Source organism: Doryrhamphus excisus, chromosome 2 (assembly GCF_030265055.1).
Source record: "Doryrhamphus excisus isolate RoL2022-K1 chromosome 2, RoL_Dexc_1.0, whole genome shotgun sequence".
NCBI lineage: Eukaryota > Metazoa > Chordata > Actinopteri > Syngnathiformes > Syngnathidae > Doryrhamphus > Doryrhamphus excisus.
Window position 1 is genome coordinate 6039345 of NC_080467.1, and position 22286 is coordinate 6061630.

The 22286-nt window shown below is 44.9% G+C and overlaps 1 protein-coding gene across 9 annotated transcripts in view; it reads right to left on the reverse strand.

Annotated features, from left to right (window-relative positions):
* itsn1 (intersectin 1 (SH3 domain protein)) overlaps positions 1–22274 on the reverse strand; it is a 45155-nt gene extending 22881 nt beyond the window's left edge. For 5 of the 9 annotated variants that reach the window (XM_058064621.1, XM_058064620.1, XM_058064622.1 and 2 more), the window contains exons 1-17: positions 22091–22273; positions 17546–17603; positions 17308–17400; positions 17145–17208; positions 15600–15760; positions 15342–15521; positions 15144–15219; positions 14941–15050; positions 14297–14360; positions 14083–14220; positions 13857–13951; positions 13158–13297; positions 5372–5494; positions 5142–5291; positions 4078–4218; positions 3914–4001; positions 3658–3797 (exon numbers count right to left, since the gene is read on the reverse strand). In XM_058064621.1, coding sequence (XP_057920604.1) covers positions 3658–3797; positions 3914–4001; positions 4078–4218; positions 5142–5291; positions 5372–5494; positions 13158–13297; positions 13857–13951; positions 14083–14220; positions 14297–14360; positions 14941–15050; positions 15144–15219; positions 15342–15521; positions 15600–15760; positions 17145–17208; positions 17308–17400; positions 17546–17573 — 1791 coding nt within the window. In that variant the 5' untranslated portion in view covers positions 17574–17603; positions 22091–22273. Of the gene's footprint in view, positions 1–3657; positions 3798–3913; positions 4002–4077; positions 4219–5141; positions 5292–5371; positions 5495–13157; positions 13298–13856; positions 13952–14082; positions 14221–14296; positions 14361–14940; positions 15051–15143; positions 15220–15341; positions 15522–15599; positions 15761–17144; positions 17209–17307; positions 17401–17545; positions 17604–19171; positions 19277–22090 lie in introns of all 9 variants that reach the window. The other 4 variants (XM_058064618.1, XM_058064617.1, XM_058064619.1 and 1 more) reach the window with 4 other exon arrangements.
* Positions 22275–22286: the final 12 nt, after the last annotated feature.

Consider the following 22286-nt stretch of genomic DNA (forward strand, 5'->3'; position numbering starts at 1 on the left):
TCCATCAGGCTGCATCCCACTTGTAGTACCACCCCAGTCCACCAGTGGCAGTGTGCTCTACCTGTCTCCCTCTCTGCTCCTCCTCAAGCTGGCGTCGCAGGGCTTCTATCCTGGCACAGTGGCTGGCATAGAACTCACACAGAGACTGGCATGGGTAATGGAGCAAAAAGGGACAGTGTCGGGGAATAAATAAAGGAGTAGAAAGCAGAAGGAAGGGTTCATTATGCAAATCTCACAAAGTATGGTAGGGAATGGAGGTCACGGTGAAGGGTTAGGGTGCAGGAAAAGAACACACAGCAGTGGCGAGTTTGAGGGGGGGCAGTGGAGTCAAAAAAGAAGACGGAGGGCAGCAGAATCAAACAGTGTTTTCATCCTCTTTGCTTACAGCGGCATGCATGTTACGCTGTAGGTCTGCTGTTGGCGCCTCACAGTTACCCACATTCACGCGCGGAGATGCGAAATATTCAGGCAACCACATTCAAAATTCCTACATTCTTCCTGTCAGCAATGCACGGCACGTCTCCACGAGTCTGTATCTCTCTGACCTGGCTCAGCATTTCTTAATTGATGCAATGCTCTGGGCTTCATCGATAAAAATGTGCGCGGGAATCTCATTCATTCATTCATTTTCTTCCGCTTTTCCTCACGAGGGTCGCGGGGGTGCTGGAGCCTATCCCAGCTGTCTTTGGGCGAGAGGCGGGGTACACCCTGGACTGGTCGCCGGCCAATCACAGGGCACATATAGACAAACAACCATTCACACTCACATTCATACCTATGGACAATTTGGAGTGGCCAATTAACCTAGCATGTTTTTGGAATGTGGGAGGAAACCGGAGTACCCGGAGAAAACCCACGCCACACAGAGCTGGCCGAGGGTGGAATTCAACCCTGGTCTCCTAGCTGTGAGGTCTGCGGTGCGCGGGAATCTGACTACCACAAACCTAAAATATACGTACGGACAAAAGTACTGTATGTGTATACGCACACATTCACGCAATTTGTTGTTTATAGCGGGGATGCACCATATTTATTCCAAACCGATACTGATAACTGGCTGCTTCATGACACCAATAACTTCTTTAGAACTACTTTTTAAATTCAGACAGAAGTGTAGTTTGTACACACTTAGGGGGGAAAGAAGGGCTGGAACACATTAGAATTAGTCCAGGAGTACCTGATGGTTTATCATGACATTACTACCACCACATAGAGCGGAGGGAGCCACCTGCTAGGGCCCAGCAAGGTGTACCGTATTCGGACACATGCTCCATGCATTCGGTGTGCCACTATGGGGGTCAGGGGAACCACCTTTGCACCCTTTACTGTTGGTTTATCCTTATCGTGCTTAACAGAAATATTGCTATTTTAAAAATGAGATATATATTGATATATTTATTTATTTACATTCATGAAAAAAATGTCTCAAAATAACTTCTAGGACAACTATTGCCTAGCAAAATGACCGCCGGCTTAGTTTTGACATTGACTGACAACTGGTATCTGTGAGGGGCGGCATGGCGGTCTAGTGGTTAGCGCGCAGACCTCACATCTCGGAGACCAGGGTTCAATTCCACCCTCGGCCATCTCTGTGCGGAGTTTGCATGTTCTCCCCGTGCATGCGTGGGTTTTCTCCGGGTACTCCGGTTTCCTCCCACATTCCAAAAACATGCTAGGTTAATTGGCCACTCCAAATTGTCCATAGGTATGAATGTGAGTGGGAATGGTTGTTTGTCTATATGTGCCCTGTGATTGGCTGGCGACCAGTCCAGGGTGTACCCCGCCTCTCGCCCGAAGACAGCTGGGATAGGCTCCAGCACCCCCGCGACCCTCGTGAGGAAAAAGCGGTAGAAAATGAATGAATTAATAAAATCTGTGAGGGTCATGTCAAATAGCAACGCTTTCCACGAAAGGTCAATCATGGCGTGGTGTTTTCATACGATGTTGTATCAGCCTTTATTGGCTTCCATTGCATGTTATACATTTCATGTGTGTCGCCTTTTTGCCACGCCTCCAACAAGTGTGTACACCAGCTGCAAAAAGTAGCATACTGGTGCACACATTCTAACGTCAGTTTGGTGCATACACACGCTTTAAGAGATGAGAGCCCAGGTCAGAGGGAACACAAGTATCACAAAGACTCCATCTTCCTCCCAAAGTAGACCAATGTAGGTGAAATTTACATGGCATTGACGTTTTTCCAGCAACAAGGGTTAGAATACGCCACAGTGAGAGACATGAATGAGAAACACTTCAACGTTATCAGTCAGTGCACTGTATGTGCCAGCTGCTATGCTATGCTATGCTATTGCTAGGTTAAGTATGAGAAGTAGAACACAGTTAAATATGCACTGTTAGGAGGTGAACATGAACTGCACTCAAAACTGTAAATGTGCAAAAAAGGTCTCTCTCTCGCTCTTTCTCTCCCCCAAATATTGTAGCAAATCTGTGTCAAAGTGTGTTAGTGAGCACTTACCCTTTGCACAAATAATCCATCCACGTCACAGGTGTGGCATATCAAGATTGCTGCTGATTATTGCTCAGGTGTGTCCTTGGCTGGCCACAATGAAAGGCCACTTCGAAAATGTAAAATTTAATCCCATAAGCCGTCTCAAAATTGTTGCACAGATAATTTGGTAGTGCAGTACAGTCGTCCCTTCTTTATAGCAGTTAATTGGTTCCACACCAGACGTCGATACATGAATTTCCGAAATATAGGATTTGATGTTAATAAATTGACTATTTTCATACAGCAGAGAAAAAACGGTTTATGACTTTTCAATCATCATCGGAGCCCCGTAGACATAAAAACACAGCAACGCTAACTTTCCACTGCTATGATTCATTGTTAGACACCCACAACGACTGATGCTGCAGGGACTCCAGGCGGCCGCTAACTACCAAGCTCACGAACTAACCATTTTTTTCTTATGAAATTAAAAACTGCACATATGGAATTTTGCCGACATCCACAATCCACATGAACACGTCTTTCTTTTTGGTGCAATAAGATAGAAAACTGCTAAAAAAGAGAGATAAAGATATAATTATAATACATTTAATAAATAAATATATATATAATTACATTAAAATAAATTATAATAAAATTTTACCGATACCCACAAACGCATCGCGATGAATCTAGATTTCACCCGTTAATTGCATCCATACCCAGTGAATGAGCCGATGCTATGATTAATATTGATTATTTTCCACAACGTTACCCCCAGGTAAAAGGAGTTTGAGACCCCTGCATTAGGACAATGTTAAAGCAGTGCAGTAATTAAGGTTAGACAGATAATGCATGGCAAGCCAAGGCGTTGCTTTTGAATGGCTCAAACACTCCAGTACATTGTGTTTGTAAAGTTTTTCCCCTCCCCTTATATTGGGATATTGCGTGCGTGCATGTGTGTCCATGTTTTTCACGGTGTATCAGTTGTCAATCCAAACCCTCCAACCCACACACTCACATGCTGCACACATGCACACCCAATGTGGAACTATAGAGAAGCAATCGCATTAGAGTCCGCTATGCTGCATACGTTTTTGTGTCCCCCGCTCCACCCAAAGCTGCAAATCTCAGGGAAACACTAATGTATGACTGCTACTTTGGACTAAGAAGCAGAACATGGTGTTGTGTGGTCATTATTTCCTTACCTTCAGCTGTGTGTTGAAAGCATCTATCTCCAGCAGTTTGGCCCGGGTTTCTCTCTCTATCGTGTCGAGCTGGTCTTTGAGTTGCTGTCTGCTGGATTCTTTCTGCTCCACAGCCTTCTGCAGGGACGACAGATTGTCACCTGCACAAGCACACAGAAAAACAATGTGAGTTGGTCACTGTGCCTGGACCACCAAGGCCCAATAAAGTGCTCCAAACCAACGTAGGAAAGACGGAATGGATGTGAGTGGTACTCACGATGCAAACTGTTCTGTTGAACCTGTTTCAGCTGGTCACTGAGGCTTTGTTTGTCAGGAATCAGCCTCCCCAGCCACTGCTGGGAGTCCTGCAATAACAGGCCCCGAGTGTGAGATCACACTTCATAATCAAGACAGAGCTGTGAGGACATCTTGGTGCCGTACTTGCAGCTGCTGTTGCAACAGGGTGATCTCGGCAATGCGTGTTTCTCTCGTCTGGTTGGTCTGCTCCACCTCTCTCCGTTGAGCCGACAGACGGAACCTGACATCCTTCAGTTTGCCCTCCAACTGGGTCTTCTTGTCATTCTGTGAAATGGGAGGAAGCACGTCATTAGATTCGTTCATTAACAGCAATTAGCCGGGCTGTTCTTCCTGTTGAGCCGTTTGCATTTGTCAAGGCTGCTATCTCCTGGTTGTTCTGTTTACCTATGCCGGTGCCTATGAGTCAATTGGTCGTAAACAATGTCAAGTATGCCTAAATTGTGGCATCATTTCCTATTAGCAAACAATGCAGGCGGTGCATATCAATGAATGAGACGTGCTTGGGGCGTCGGCTCCATGAGTAAAGCACAACTCTATTCGGCTTGTTGGTGGTTGTGGAGGATGGGGTGGTCAGTCAACCCTAACGAGTTGCGTGACCAAGGCAGCCAAGCTAGCCAAGTGAGCTAGCCAAGGCAGATGTTGAGCCACACTAACACGTAATAAACGCTGTGTGCTGGTACACTGCCGCTCTGTCACTCCTTCTCCCCGTCCCTCTTGTCGCTCCACGCTTGTTGTTTACTTGGAGATGCGAGGCGGTGTGTGTGCGGTGGAGTGGGCTCTTGGCTGGCGTTTGCTATGTGTGTACTATGTTCAGAGGGTGGAACCCGTGCCTGTGGGGAGGACGTTGATGTTTTCTAACATTCTCACAGTCCCAAATATTAACCGGTGGATCGCAATTGATGCCTTTTTTTTTTTTTTGCAATAAGAGCTACTCCTCTGGGGGTCAGAATCCTGTAGGTGTTTTTTGCAAAGAGGAGTTTGTGAAGCTAAAGGTGATGCCTGCTGTTTTGTGGTGTCAAGCAGGACCCAATAATGCCACAGCTGCTTCACAGATGCACAGGAAGTGGGGGGAATTTTGCGCCAATGTGCACCATTCCCAGTCAGGAATTGCATGCCAAGTGTGCAAACTACGAATAAACTAGTCTTCGACCTTTTGGGTCAGTTTCTGGGTGTGCGTGTTTGATTACCAAGGCCTCCAGTTCAAACTCCAGCGTCTTCTTGCGGGCTTTAAGAAGAACAATGCTCTCCTGCTCTCTGTTCCTCTGAGTGAGAAGCTCTTGGCGACGCTGGCGCTCCCACTCCAACTGCCTCTGGCGCTCCAACTCCCGCTTAGCAGCCTGGGCAGCACAGAGTTCACACAGCTCACAGCTCACTTATTAGTTCACTGTGGGCGTGTCGTAATCAAGCCCCTCCCCACCTCTCTCCTCTCGATTTCTTTGCGTCTCTCCTCCTCTCTTTGCCTCTCCAGCTCCCTCTGTTTCTCCAGCTGCTTCTCCAACTCTTGTTGTCGTCTCCTCTCCTGCTCCAGCCTCTCACGCTCCTGTCACACAGAGAGATGCCGGGAGACTATTTTCAAAACTAACATGATCCCGATAATTTTTTTTATTTAGATGTAACTGTGTGTTGTGTAAGTTTGTGTAAACCTGCAGGTAAGAAGGACTGGAACCAATTAGGATTTGACCGACTGTACCTGTTGACTTGTCCTCATCAAATGTCATGACATTACTACTACCACATCACGACTATCAGGAGGACCTGAGTATAGAGGGGAGGAGCCACCTGATGGCGGAACATTTGGTACAACTAGCACGTGAAGTGTCATCGGAGAGTGAGTGTCTTCTTACAATAAGAGTTACGATGTTACGTTGTTAACGTCACAGACAGTAGAGAAAAGCAGCCCATGATGACAGTACAGGTAATCTTGCCTCATTGGAGTGTTTTTTTTTTATTATTATCAGTTACCAGAGCTATTTTTAAAGGGGGCCTATGGTGCTCATTTATCGGCCCTTTGTATAGAGTTGTGGACTCCTACAAGGCATCTACACACGTTAAACAGTACACAAAGCGTTCAAGTTCTTCCAGAAGCTTTCTTTTGCTGGTGGGGAATCAGGAACTCCAAACACTTATGCCTGATGGTGGTGTTTTAGGAATCGGAAACAAATGTGGCTTTCCCTTTCAAGGCCTTGCTAGCAAGTAAACAGAGCAGCGCTTGGAGGATCTCATAAAAGAGATATACGCTTTCATAAACCAGAACATCCAATCCCAAAGATGTATTTCTATATCTTTTACATTGGTGTCAAACTCATGCCATGGAGGGCCGAGACATTACAGGTTTTCTTTCCAAGCGGGTGATTTCATTGACAGCTCCTTCCCTCAAACCAAAGGAGGGTTAATCATTAAAATCACCTGCTTTAGTGACCGGCGTGCCCTCTGTGGCATGGGTTTTGACACCCCTGGTGTAGGCGATGATGCATCTGCACACTAAGATGTCACTTCTAGATCCGTTTTAAACCATAAAAATGGCCACCAGATAGCAGAAGTGCTGGGCATGGATCTTTAGCACGTAAAAACACACGACATTTATTTATGTTGTGGTTTAGTCATTTACATATATGAGCTCTTTTTCTCCCTTTTCTTGTTGGAAAGTAATATTTTCCTGTGTTGACAGACCGCTCGCGCGCTCGCTCGTTGATTTAAGCTAGCTCCGTTCATTCCGATCTTCAACAGATCTTTTCTTCTAGACTTTTTTTTTCTCAAACAATATATATATATATATTTTTCTTCTTTTATAAACTAAAACGACTGACTGGACCAAGCTTGCCCGTCGACTTGGACTTCCAGCGGTGTCACCGGAGTTGTTCTTCGAGCTTCCTACTAACTCGCCGATCAACAAGAAACGTGAGTATGGCTTCTTGCAATTCCTGCTCCCTCCTCCTTGAGAGGCTTTCCCTGCTGGAGGAACGTGTCCGCCAACTAGAGCAGAGTAATTTCGTAACGATAGATGTGGCGGGCACACCGGATAGCGTAGGTTGTAGCCAACCTACTAGTCTGGTTAGCATTAGCCCTAAGCGGCCGGCTAACCGCGGTGAGCCAATTCAGACGCATAACAGTTACACTCCCTTAGAAAGCCCCACTATGTCACAGTCTACTGGCTCCCGCACATTAGTTATAGGTGACTCCATCACCCGTAACACTAAGCTCAAGAACCCAGCCACCGTAATGTGTATTCCTGGGGCCAGAGCACCCGATATTGAAGCTAGCCTTAGGGAGCTGACTCGCAACAGGTCCAAACACCAACATAAAGCAAATAACACTAGTTTCTCTGATATAGTGATACACGTCGGCTCCAATGACACTATGATGAGGCAATCAGAGATTACAAAAAGGAACATAGCAAGGACTTGTAATCTCGCCAGAAAGATGTGTCGGCATCGAGTAGTTGTCTCTGGTCCCTTGCCTGCGAGAGGCAATGATGAGAGGTTTAGTAGATTATTCTCGCTAAACCGGTGGCTGGCTGGCTTCTGTAATGAACAGGGATTTCAGTTTGTAGATAACTGGCCTTCCTTCTGGAGGAACCCCCGACTGTTTGGTAGAGATGGCCTTCACCCTAATAGGGAAGGTGCTCTTACCCTTTCCAGAAATATAGATTACTGTTTAAGTCCCACATGACTTCCTGCACTAGAACAAGCCGGGGGACAGGTGATTAGCGAGCCTGTTAGAACGGGTGTGGAGTCTGTAAGGTTATGGCTAACTGGCGCTATGCCGGACTTGAACAATACACATAGCCCTTTCTGTAGAATAAAGCAACATACTATGCATACAGATTCACAACCCATAAATGCACCACAGTCTGTCTTGCCTTCTACTGAGGTAGGGCCTCGTGATAAACTTGAACCTCCCTCTTGTACTAGTGATGATTCAACAAACAACTATCAGACCCCTATGGTCTTGACTTCTTATCGTGTGTACAACAAGTCAAAATATGGCATGGGTTCTAGACGGAGCAATCTTGTTAATATTACTACTATTAATTCTTTGGGAGTGAACAGCCTCAGTCAGCCAACCTTTACGAAAATTGGTCTTATGAATATTAGATCGCTCTCCTCAAAGGCTGTGCTCATTAATGATCTGATAAGAGATCATAATCTCAACATAATGGGTCTTTGCGAGACCTGGTTAAAACCAAACGAATTTATATCCCTTAATGAGGCGTCTCCACCTAATTTTTTGAGTTCTCAGGTCTCACGTCCTAATAGGAAAGGTGGGGGTGTTGCTCTCATCCATGAATCTGCTCTTAACCTCAGCACTTGGTCAAAATCTGAAATTAAAACTTTTGAGGTCCTCGTTTTGCGATCGACCGCATCATTACCATTTTATCTAGCACTTCTCTATCGTCCTCCTGGTCCGTACTCGGGCTTCTTGGATGAATTTTCTGAATTTATTGCAGACCTGGTAACCCACGCAGACAATATTGTACTCATGGGTGATTTCAATATCCATGTCAATTCTCCTGAAGAGTCCCTTAGTGTGGCTTTTCAGACAATAATCGATACCTTTGATTTTGTTCAATTAATTAATGAGCCAACCCATATCAGTGGTAATACCCTGGATCTGGTTTTAATTCGAGGTATTAGGACCTCCAACGTAACAGTCCTCCCTTACGTAACCACTGTGTCTGACCATTATTTTATAACATTTGAAATCTTGACCCAATCCCACCGCTTGGACCGGAACCAGTGCTCTAGCAGTCGTAATATTAGTTCTTCGACTGCTACTGCACTTGCTGAGTTACTGCCCTCAGTGGTATCCTCTTTCCCTTCCTATAAGGGTCCTATAGACAACCTTACAAATGATTTCAACAAGGTGTTATGTAAAGCTCTTGATACTGTTGCACCTTTGAGATTTAAGTGTCATGTCAAAAGACTTACTCCTTGGTTTACAGCTGAAACTCGAAGGCTGAAACAATTTTGTCGGAGATTGGAGCGCAGATGGCGTGCAACTAAACTTGAGGTCTTCCGACAGGCATGGGGGGATAGTCTGACTAAATATAAACAGGCTCTTGTTGCGGCAAAAAACAACTATTTCTCTAGACTAATTGACCTCCATAAAAATAACCCTAAATACTTATTCGACACAGTGGCACTGCTAACCCAGAAGAGGACCTCTCCTAGTAGTTCCCCCTTCTCAGCCGATGAGTTCTTGCGATTCTTCGCAAATAAAGTTGAGCTCATCAGGAAGGAAATAAAGTACTCCCTACCGCCAGACGGGCTTAACATGTCAACCGCCATGATCGCTGCTGGGACTACTTCCAGCCTCTGTCCCACTAGTTTCTCCTACTTTGAGGAAGTATCTCTGGACGAGCTTACAAAACTTGTCAGTACAGCAAAGCAGACAACATGTCTGCTTGACCCGCTTCCTGGGAAACTTGTTAAAGAACTGTTCCCAATTCTAGCCCCCTCACTCTTAAATATATTTAATCTATCACTCTCATCTGGCACTGTGCCTGCAGCTTTCAAGACTGCAGTGATTCGACCCCTGCTGAAGAAACCAACCCTCGACCCCGGGAGTATTTCCCACTATAGGCCGGTGTCTAACCTCCCATTTCTGTCCAAGATCCTTGAAAGAATTGTAGCACAACAGCTCAATGACCACATGGCTTTGGGTGATCTTTTTGAACCTTTTCAGTCTGGTTTCAGGAGAAACCATTCCACTGAATCAGCCCTTGCAAAAGTGACGAATGATCTTCTTCTTTCTATGGACTGTGACACATCTACAATATTGTTATTACTTGATCTCAGTGCTGCTTTCGACACTGTCAATCACTCTATCCTACTGGAACGCCTTCAAACATATATTGGTGTTACTGGTCCGGTACTCTCTTGGTTTAGATCCTACCTTAAGGATCGGACGCATCGTGTCGTTTGTGATGATATGACTTCAGAGTTCTGTGGTGTCACTTGTGGAGTTCCACAAGGTTCAGTGCTCGGCCCTCTTTTGTTTAACATTTACATGTTGCCGCTTGGCGACATCATTCGCAAACATAAGATTAGCTTTCACTCTTATGCTGATGACACTCAGCTATACAGTGAAGAAAATAAGTATTTGAACACCCTGCTATTTTGCTATTTCTCCCACTTAGAAATCATGGAGGGGTCTGAAATTTTCATCGTAGGTGCATGTCCACTGTGAGAGAGATAAACTAAAAAGAAAAATCCAGAAATCACAATGCATGATTTTTTAACAATTTATTTGTGTGATACAGCTGCAAATAAGTATTTGAACACCTGAGAAAATGAATGTTAATATTTGGTACAGTAGCCTTTGTTTGCTATTACAGAGGTCAAACGTTTCCTGTAGTTTTTCACCAGGTTTGCACACACTGCAGGAGGGATCTTGGCCCACTCCTCCACACAGATCTTCTCTAGATCAGTCAGGTTTCTGGGCTGTCGCTGAGAAACACGGAGTTTGAGCTCCCTCCAAAGATTTTCGATTGGGTTCAGGTCTGGAGACTGGCTGGGCCATGCTAGAACCTTGATATGCTTCTTACGGAGCCACTCCTTGGTTTTCCTGGCTGTGTGCTTCGGGTCGTTGTCGTGTTGGAAGACCCAGCCACGACCCATCTTCAATGCTCTGACAGAGGGAAGGAGGTTGTTCCCCAAAATCTCACAATACACGGCCCCAGTCATCCTCTCTTTAATGCAGTGCACTCGTCCTGTCCCATGTGCAGAAAAACACCCCCAAAGCATGATGCTACCACCCCCATGCTTCACAGTAGGGATGGTGTTCTTCGGATTGTACTCTTCATTCTTCTTCCTCCAAACACGCTTATTGGAATTATGACCAAAAAGTTCTATTTTGGTCTCATCTGACCATAAAACTTTCTCCCATGACTCCTCTGTATCATCCAAATGGTCATATGCAAACTTAAGACGGGCCTTGACATGTGCTGGTTTAAGCAGGGGAACCTTTCGTGCCATGCATGATTTCACATCATGACGTCTTAGTGTATTACCTACAGTAACCTTGGAAACGGTGGTCCCAGCTCTTTTCAGGTCATTGACCAAGTCCTGTCGTGTAGTTCTGGGCTGATTCCTCACCTTTCTTAGAATCATTGAGACCCCACGAGGTGATATCTTGCATGGGGCTCCACTCCGATTGAGATTGACCGTCATGTTTAGCTTCTTCCATTTTCTAATGATAGCTCCAACAGTGGACCTTTTTTCACCAAGCTGCTTGGTAATTGCTCCGTAGCCCTTTCCAGCCTTGTGGAGGTGTACAATTTTGTCTCTGGTGTCTTTGGACAGCTCTTTGGTCTTCGCCATGTTACAAGTTAAAGTCTTACTGATTGTATGGGGTGGACAGGTGTCTTTATGCAGCTAACGACCTCAAACAGGTGCATCTGATTCAGGATGATACATGGAGTGCAGGTGGACTTCTAATGGGCAGACTAACAGGTCTTTCAGGGTCAGAATTCTAGATGATACACAGGTGTTCAAATACTTATTTGCAGCTGTATCACACAAATAAATTGTTAAAAAATCATGCATTGTGATTTCTGGATTTTTCTTTTTAGTTTATCTCTCTCACAGTGGACATGCACCTACGATGAAAATTTCAGACCCCTCCATGATTTCTAAGTGGGAGAAATAGCAAAATAGCAGGGTGTTCAAATACTTATTTTCTTCACTGTATGTCCCACTAAAGTTAACTGACCCGCGGGACTGCTCTAATTTGGAGGCTTGCCTCATTGATATTAAACATTGGATGTCCTGTAACTTTTTACTCCTGAACTCTGATAAAACTGAGATGGTGATCATCGGCCCTGCTAAACAGAGCCGCCTGTTTAAGGACACCACTCTGAGTTTTGATAATAGCATAATTTCCCAAAGTGACTCTGTGAAAAATCTGGGTGTGATATTGGACCCGACTCTATCCTTTCATAAACACATTAAGAATGTTACTAAAATAGCATTTTTTCATCTTCGCAATATTGCGAAGATACGACCTATTCTATCCACCTCTGATGCAGAGACCCTAGTCCATGCATTTGTCACGTCTCGCCTTGACTACTGTAATGTACTGCTTTCTGGTCTTCCAATGGCGAGTCTCAAAAGCTTGCAGTTAGTACAAAATGCTGCAGCGCGACTTCTTACAAGGACACGTAAGTGTGACCATATTTCACCAATACTAGCCAACCTGCACTGGCTCCCAGTTCATTTAAGATGTGACTTTAAGGTACTGCTTCTGGTTTACAAAATATTACACGGGTTGGCACCTTGTTATCTGGTGGACCTAATTGTACCCTATGCTCCGTCTAGAAACCTACGCTCACAACACGCCGGTCTTTTGACTATCCCGAGAGCCAGAAAGAAGTATGCGGGCTCTAGAGCCTTTTCCATTCGGGCCCCAACGTTGTGGAATGATCTACCTGTTAATATTAGAGCTGCTACCTCAGTAGAAATGTTCAAGTCCCGACTTAAGACTCATTTCTATACTTTAGCGTTTAGTTAAAAATATTCCCTGCCTGTTTTGACTGCCGCTCCTTCTCTCTCCCATACCGCCCCCCCCGGCTGAGGGGGGGGGGTCCAGGAGAGGCTGTTTTGGAAGTTTGCCTTGACGAAACTGGACATCGGTCGTGGCCTACCTTGGAGGCGCTGCAGCAGAGGGATAGTGATCATCTCAAGACCCGTGGCTGCCCAACTGTCCTAATGGCATCACATCTTGGACCTGGACTATTATACTCTATGTTTATATTTAACTGTCACATGTTAACCTCTCCACATCCATTGCAGCCTGGTCATCCTAGAAGGGGGATTCCCCCATCTGCGGTCCCTTCTCAAGGTTTCTTTTTCCCTAATGGGTTTTGAGTTTTTCCTTGCCCTGATGGGGGTTCAGATCAGGGGATGTCGTTTGTCGTCTATTGTCTGTCTTCTTCTGTTGCCTGCTTGTTAAGCCCTTTGAGGCTCTTTTGTGATTAAGGGCTATATAAATAAACTTGACTTGACTTGACTTGAAACTTACCTATGTTCTACTGCTCGTCACTAAAGAATGAAAAAAGGTAGAAAAGACTAATATTTCTTTTGGTAGGTTCCATGTTCATACAGCCATTGAACATTATATTTCATGTGTCTTAATAAATCAGTCTAAATCGTTGCCTTCTGAAAAATGGCTGGAATTGAGTGAGTAAATAAAGCGTGACTGACCTTTCTCTCCTGTTCTTCCCTCTCCAGGGCAGCCAGCCTCTCCTGTTCTTTCCTCTGCTGCTCCTGGAGAGCCTGACGTCGCTTCTCCAACTCCAGGTTCCCTCGCTCAAAATTCTCCCGCTTCTTATCCTCAAATGTCACTTTTGGGAGGCAAAAGCAAGCATATACAAACATTATTATTGCAGAGGATACAGTGCATTAATAGTTGAGTTTAGCAAACAAATTAAGTTCCCCACTTGTGAGCACACCCACCAAATTTAAAGTAAAAATGTGTACAAATGTGTCGCTTGTTGGCTATGAAGAGAGACTTGAGTTCAAACTTACTTCAGATTTGTTAGGTCAAAATACAAACGATGCATAAAACTTGAAAACGTGATTTTAGCGTTGACGTTACTACTCCAATTCAGTACTTCCTGTTCCTACAGGAAGCACATCAGTGTGAATGGTTATCTATCTCTTATCTCTTCCACACAAAGTCAGCTGGGACAAGCTCCAGTTTAGCCCAAGATCCTAATCGGGATAAGGGATGGATGTCGACTATATTGGGTAATAGGACTGTAAACGTGACTGTAAAAAACCTGGCTGCAGAAAATTATTGGATTAATAAGTACACTTCCTTTTGGTCAAAATTCCCTTATCACAGTCGGGTCTGGAACAAATGAACCGGGACAAACATGGGAGGACTACGATGCCCCGCACCTGGGAGCTTCTTTTCCTGGCTACTCTCCGCCTCTTCCTCTGCCTCCTCCGGGACGATCTTCTGGTCCAGCTGAACGCTGTCGCTTCGCACACGCCTGGACAACGCAATCCAAATCAAGCTTAGTGTTGTTACATGACACGTCTATGTTTACATGTGTAAGGTCTGAGGTCACATGATGATGATGATGATAGGAGACGGAATGTGATCTTTCCAAACAGTACACACCTGAATGTAGGTGGTAGGTAATCTGATGGTAGCACCGGGGGGAGGGGCAGGCCAGACATGGCCATGTCAATGAGGTGCATAGCCAAGATAAACTCCTCTGCAGTCAACTTCCCATCCTGGTCGATGTCTGACAGACTCCTGTTGGACACACGGAGTAGGAATACATTATTAAGTTTGCCGTGCAGCTGAAATAGCAGACATTCAAAGTAGCGACCATATTGAGGCTAGCTGGCCTTGAGGAAGACTGGACTGCATGAGGATGGTGCGCGCCTGAGGACCTGAAACACAAAAGGTAATCGGTTAGGGGTGTCCCAAAATGAGACAAGGAAACAAGTCTGGTGGTATTGGACCTGCGATGACAATAAATGACTGAATTAATTAACACAATAAAGGAAAAATGAATGGATGATTTTTATCAATTTTTTCTCGCCTCCAAAAAGAGAGCTCACTCTGTGCATTGGTTTCAGTACCTTGGTGTGTTTCTTCCATAGAACAAGGGCGTGAACGCAGTGAGCCCATACAGTCCCTAATGTAGTAGAAATTTAACACATCCATTGATATATTCATGAAAATGCTGGAAATCATCGGGGGGCCCAATCTTTTGCATACAACTGTAACTGTAGAAGAATTATTGCAATAAAATCAGCTATGCTGCTATCATCGGCTACACATCCGTGTGTAGGTTTAACTCGCACGTGCATGGGTGCACCCCAAATATAATAGCAGAGGAGCTTTGGGGTAGGCTATGCTGCATGTGCATGTGTGTGTTTATGTTGATGCCCCCCACGTCCCACCAGGTGGAAACACAGGATTTTTCTTTTGTCCCATACAACAACATGGAGCTGTGGGCGAGTATACCTGTAAGGTGACCGCTCATCATCTTGTCATGGGAGTTAAAGAGCTGCCTGTACTTGAGCCTTGACGACTGAGGAACGGCCCAGTCGGGTTGTGATGAAGGAGGCGGACCGCTACAACAAGAAACCCAGAAAAAAATACACATCTGATCAAATGCACCTTCAATGGCGACTTTTATGGACAATGTGACGTCTGCAGGTACCTACCCAGCAGCATCAAACGACGGCCCCTTCTGCAACTTGGTGCTGGAACGGTTAAAGGGGGCCTTGTTGACAGAGGAAGCTGAGGGTGTAAAACAACACATTGTAGCCATCATGCCATCTTTCATTCATAAGTGGTGTGCTAGCATAAATAAAGAAGTGGTGCGTTTACAATGTGTATTACTGTGATCACGCCTGTCTCACCTGGGTGGGAGAAACCCGACATAGGTGGCATCATGCTTGTGGGAGGGGCACCGTTGGCCATGGGCTGAGGGAGGGGCGGTGGCGCTGCCGAGACCAGAGGTGGAGAAACCCCGACAGGTAGAGGAGGGAGCGGGGGCACACCGGGAATAGGAGGGGCAATGGGTGCCATGGGTGGCATGCCTGGAGAGAAACAAAGCGACAAGAGTGGACACACAGAAGCAGATCTATGCACTATGATCCATACCCACACAACCTTACCAAATCCACTCTGTGGGGGTAAAGGTAGTGGGGGCTGTTTCATACTAGGGGGTAGCGTGGGGGGCAGCGGGTGACCCTGGAGTTTAAGCTTGATGAGTTTCATGGCAATGGAGAATTCGTGGATGTCCATGCGACCGTCACTGTTCATATCAGCCAGAGCCCTGAAACGCACCGAGACAATCATCATGTGACAGGAAGGAGCGGTTTAAAATCAAAACATGACAAAAATATGTCCATGTGCAACACATTTATAAAAACAGGAATTTAAAAAATAAATTTCTCTTCAGGTGGGATCCAATAATCATTAAATAATCATCAAAGAGGTTCAAAGTAAAGCTTTATAATGCACCAAGGGGAAATGGGAGTGGAACTAAATCGAATTGCAAACAAGTATTAAAGTGAAACAGGCTGTTCATCAGCCGATCAAAGGTTGAAGACCATACCCCAATAACCCCCACCCACCCCAAAATAGAAATAAAATATTGTAAAAAGGAGTGTGTAAAGAGTAGCTGTGCCATTCTTGTTCATCAGATAAAAATGGCTTTGGGCATGCTTGATGCCAGTGTTTCCAGGAAGCTAGTGGGAATGTTGCTCCAGGGGGTGAAGATGGCTTCACGGAGGGCATCCACTGTCTGGAACTGATGGACATTTTTGTCAATCCACCCACAAATGTTCTCCATTGGATCTAGATGAGGGGAAGACCCAGGATGGTCCAAAAGAGTCGGCTTATTCCTCTGGAAGAAGTCCTTTGGGAAGTGCAGGTTGTCCTGGTGAAAAAGCCAGTCATTCCCACACAGACCAGGGCCTTCAGTCATGAGGGACGCCCCCTGCAACATCTCCACATAGCCGGCTGCCAGTTGACGCCCCCACACGACCTGTCCCATGTTTGGTCCTCTCCTCCAAATTCCAAATGTCCAATTGTGTGGCGTTGAAGGAGACGAGTGGTGTCTGATGGTTATTGGACTGCACTGGGCACCAGTAACAACCTTCATTTGGGCCGAGGATGGTTCCGTGTCTTGACGGACAGCCAATGGGATCGTTTTGGATGTCTTTGGGTCTACCACTTGACGTTTTTGTTCCATGAGCCTCAGGATGTTTGAAGAAGTTCCAATGACTGTTTTACTGCGTCCAACCTCAGCAGCAATGGCGTGCTGCAAGAGGCCTTGCTTATGCAGCTCAACCATCCCACCGCCTTTAAAGAGAGAAAGCTTTTTGGCCTTTGCCATCCAGAAATCATGACAGTGTGAATACACTAAATCATCCAATCCACATTTGGGCCAAGGTTTTGTCTTTTAAATGCTGTGCTGTTAAACCTTTGATCAGCTGATGAACAGCCCATTTCACTTTAACGCTTCTTGGTAATAAATTGCTTACTTAAAAATTTTTTTCCCTCACTCCCATTTCTTCTTTTTGCATTTTGACGCTCTACCTAGAAACTCCTTACAACAGATTGCGATGGTGCAAAATGTACAAAATTGTTTTGATCAGGAGTGTATGTGCATGGCTGCTACTGCAAACATGGCGGTCATAAAACAGCTGACTCACCAGATTTGGGCCAGGATGGGCGGCGGCAGTCCAGACTGGAGGAAGAAGTTCTTGGCCTGATCACCTGATAAGGTGGACAGACACAGGGAAGTGAGTTCACAGTACGACCGGAGGACAGTGACACCACTTTTGAATAAACAACTAAACACACGCCATCTTTTACCCGTGATGTAACCCCCCGCTGTGGGGGAGAGGCTGTGAAACTGCTGGTCATGTTTGGCTCGCTCATCCACCGAGATCAGGAACATGTCTGGACCTAACGGGTACGATGACAAAAGAATAGGAAGGAGAAGTAAAAGGGAAGGCATGAGGAGAGTGTGTTTAGTCATGAGTTTCACTTCCCGTTGAGGGGATTCCTTTGGAGTGACCATAAAGGGTGCAGGATGACAGAGTTTACTGACCCGTGAATGTGGTGGGGAACTGCGCCATGGTTCACTCAGTCTTCTTCACAAACAACACCTGGAAACATTTAAAGGGAAAAAAAGAGTTTTTGACACAGCTCAGTTTTGGTCTGACAAGACCAAGACCAACCACTTTTATTGGCCAGGATAGGCATGCAGTTCGAGTAAAAAAAGTGCAAAAAAACAACTCTATTAAGTAGGAAGTGTAAGTATCAGGGGTGTGGCCAAACCCTAATACAATATTCGGAACAGCAGGAATAATGACTTTTTTAGGAATAATGAATTGGAACAAATATTTTATAAATATTAGTATTGGGGAACGATGAAAACATCCTATCAGAAAGCTGCGTTTCTTGGTGAGACCGCAGTGCATGCCCGGATCAGCCAATGGAATGATGACTGGTGTTCAGCAGTCGGGGGCGGGTCTGCCTGCCCCTCCCAGCAACAGAGGAGGGTCAACTTAGTTAGTTAGCATCCGTATTTTGCTTTGTAAACACACAACCTTTCACATCAACTGGGTTTCAGTAATAGCGGAGTTTGACCAGGAGATGATTCCATTGGGGTGCATTTAGTTGCTATTTACTTCTGGGGTTGGGCTTCTCCTGTTGGTTCTGTTAGCATTAGCTCGCTAACATTAATAGTGACAGTGTAACGTTCACATTGGCTTTAAACGGTTAAGGCTTAAGTAAGGCTTGGGAACTTGTGTAGAACTGTATGCACTTCTGGGTGGTCTTTGGTACCTTTAAGTTAGTGGTGGTGGTGGGGGGAGGGGTCATGTTGACAATCAACAACGATTTTGGTCATAATTTCATGGTTTTTAGTTTCAAATATGTAAATATCCTCTGATTTGTGAATTTCCTGAGTGATCCATAAAAGCAGACCTATGATCTTGATATCATTGACTCATATCAGCTTTGACTTTTTGGCGGACCCCGCGTTTGCTTCATATTCATTTGGCCCATCTATGACCTAACCCATTACTCCATTCATTGAAACAACTAGCTTAGTTTAACATTTAGATTCTTCATTATTTATAGTGTGAATGGTTGTTTGTCTATACGTATGTGCCCTGTGATTGGCTGGCGACCAGTCCAGGGTGTACCCTGCCTCTTGCCCGAAGACAGCTGGGATAGGCTCCAGCACCCCTGCGACCCTCTTGAGGAAAAGCGGTAGAAAATGAATGAATGAATTATTTCACATTATTTCAATAGAATAAACAAGTGGCAGTTAAGAGTGTAGTTTTTAAAAATCTAATTCATAAAAAAAATAACAGACAAATTAATGAGTTATTAAAATGATGTAAACTTATTTAAATAGGTGTATAATTATATCAAGTAAAAACACTTCTTATGCAATAGTTGTGTACACTCACATTGACTTCTTTCAATGTAAAGTTGCTGGTGTGTCTCACATAGCGGCCCTCCTGCTACCATACAGCTTGCATGGAAGTGTGATGGAAGTGTGGCATAACTCAGCACCAGTCGGTATGTTCATCACATTCAGACCTGGCAGCGCCCACCCAGCCCCCAAGCAAGCCACTAAACCGACTAAAACTCAGCATGAGCGTTTAAAACACTCTCCACGCAAAACTCAGTGATAAGACACTTTGTAGAAACAGCTTCCCACCTCAGGCAACGTCTATCTTCAGGAGAAAAGTCTCCCTGGCATACGGAGCTTGGTGACACCGCGTCAGGCCCTTTATCGTCAGCACTGGAGGACAAAGTAACCAGCCTAAGTGGGTCAGGAGGACACACACACACGTTTACAGTTGCGAAAGAGTGGTTCTCTGCTCTTGTGCTCTACAATGAATATTCAAAACAGCAGCATCAAGTAGACGTAATTGTGCTATTAATTATCAATTATTGGATAGGTATTGGATAATTTTCACTTTCTCTATAGAATTGTGGACTCCGAAGCTTTCTAGATCAGTGATTTTCAACCACCTAATTTCAGGTGTGCCTTGAAGAATTAACCAATAGAGGTTTTTCTTACATTAAAATGTATTAATCATTTACTACAATTATGTCATTGTCGAGTGTCAGTGGTGTAAAGACCAGTGATGCACGTGAGGTGGTTAAATTTATACATCTATTATCGTGACACGGCTAGGGGCCACACGGTGGTTGAGTGGTTAGCATGAAAAAAATTAAGCTTCATTGGCCACTCCAAATCGTCCATAGGTATGAATGTGGGTGGCAATGGTTGTTTGTCTATATGTGCCCTGTGATTGGCTGGCCCGCCTCTCGCCCAAAGACACCCGCGACCCTAGTGGGGATAAGTGGCATCAAAAACGGGTGGATGGCCAAGTCTAATTACCATGAAAATAATAAACACAAAGACTGGTAGAAACTTTTGGTCAAGAGTAGCAGCTGTCCGATATAATTATCCAGTTGTTTTGTGGTTTTTGATGCTGCAATACAACCATCCCTCATTTATCAAGTGATAAGTGAATTTCAGTGAAGTAGGGTTCCTTTTTCATAAGTTGAATATTTCTGCCGTTATTTACATTGGTAGCGACTTCTAGACATTAAATAACACCCCTATAGTCACCTTTACATTTGTATTACCCAATACAGTAAACATAATAAAAACATAAAGGGGTAGGATTTCATAAGCTTTGCTTCTTCCTACTCCTTTTGGACATGTGGAACTGTGAACTGATTATGTGATGCATTCAATTGTAATCTGATGCATGTTCAAATGAAATAAAACTATTACCATTACCAAATATGCCATTTAAGACACAAATAAGACTCGTTGCTAGAAATGTGTGAGCACGATTACTGTTGCAACAACACATCATCCGTAGGGTAAAACTAATCTGCCTCCTGACAAAACAGCACGACTCGTCAATGGGGCTGCAAAATTCAAACGCTGACCTGTCACAGGGACGACATGCTGACATAAACCGACCCATTTTTTTCTTGACTTCAACGGGTTCCACTGTATTCTGTTGAGTACACAATCTCCGGCGTCACTTCTCTGAAACTTGTGTCAGATTTAATGATTCATACAAAACTAAGGCTTAGTTCTTGGTGTGAGCCCTATTTCTATTGTGTGTCGACTCCCAGGGTGGATTTGTTTTGATGGGATTAGTCGTCATAATTAGAGCACTGGAATGGAACTGGAATGATGGACTGCTATCGGGCTTGTGGCAGATGCCTGTTTAAGCCCACGCACACACACACACACTCATAGATTCACCCTGATACAGATTAAGGTTTAAACTTTCTCCCCCCCCCCCACACTTATGCCCCATGACCCCTCTCATGGTCCAATGTTTATGCATCTAAAAACTGCATCATAAACATCAAACACATCAATTCACACGGATCTATAAGGGTGTCTCAAGATCTTGGGAGATTAAAACGGGACACGATTTCTCGTCTTGTGGGCACTCAGCTGGGGACGATGATAAATTCTTTAATGACTCACACAATAAATAAAAAAGAAGTCATTTTGCTTCTTTGGTAGAGAAAGAAGAGGAAAACAAACAGGCATGCAAGTCAATTTGTCAAGTTGGTTTCTCATGATACACCTAAAGGAAACAGAAAGTGTTGTCCCGACAGCAGGAGGTCATTCTTGGAAATCTGCATTACAGTGCTAAAACTTGCACAAGGGGGGTGTATTTGGTGGATGTGATAAACATATTTGTTCCAATAAGTACAGCAGCCACCCCCACCCCCACATGAGCATATTATCTCTTTACACACCCTGCTTGGCACACACTTCACCATGACACACTCTGCTGACATGCCCCCTACACCCCCCCCCCCCCACACACACACACCAGTCTTATCACACTGCTGTAAAGTAAAGAGGTCACAGAGGTGACCCCATCTCATCCAGCCATAACCCCATCGAAAGGCCTATATATGCCATCACCAGACAAGCATCGAAATGCCTAGATTGAGTTTCATGGTTGCGCAATCCTCCAAACCTTGGGCGGACGATCGTTACCATAGGAACCACTCAGCACGGGCAAAAGCTTTGCAAAACCCTTAATGCAGACGTGTGAAGTTGACATCACATGCATGTTTAATCTTCATTTCCTGCTGTATTTTCACTAACAAGATGTCTGTCTTGCCTTTTATAGGAAACACTTGACAGGGTTGGGCAGCTTTGACCAGCTAGCATTCTGCTAGTGTGGAATGAGCACTAAGTTAATAAAAATCAAAGTATTCATCTTCCTGACTGATTCCCGCGTGTTCGATCAACCAAGGATGTCGACATAAAAAAAGACAAGTGCTCACGGAACGTGAACGCCACGCAGTGCAGATGCAGTGATTGAACGTTAGCATAGCGGCTAACACTTGGCTGGGAATGCCTAGCTGTGGCGAATCATTCCTTGTCATCTTATTGCACTGAACAGATTCACACGCCTGGTGGAATGCAGACGAAGCACTTTGATCACAACAAACCTCAGAATGACAGCTCAGAGGATCTAATGAACACATAAACACAGCTAGCTATCGATGCTAAAGCGGAGGCTAACGTCAGCCCCGCTCAGGGACATTCCTCTTTAGCATCCTCACACAAACTCACCTCATAGTAACGTCCTCATTGTCAAAGACTGCATAAAGTAGGTTCCGCTGCGTCTCCGTCGATACTTAATGGCGTACGCGGCCCCTGTTCGTATAGTTTTAATTCCAAAGAAGCTTCCCTGAGACGCTCCAGCGGCACCAAAATCCCGACTGATTGAACGGACAGTTGGAAAATGGGGTAACGTCCACAAAGTATC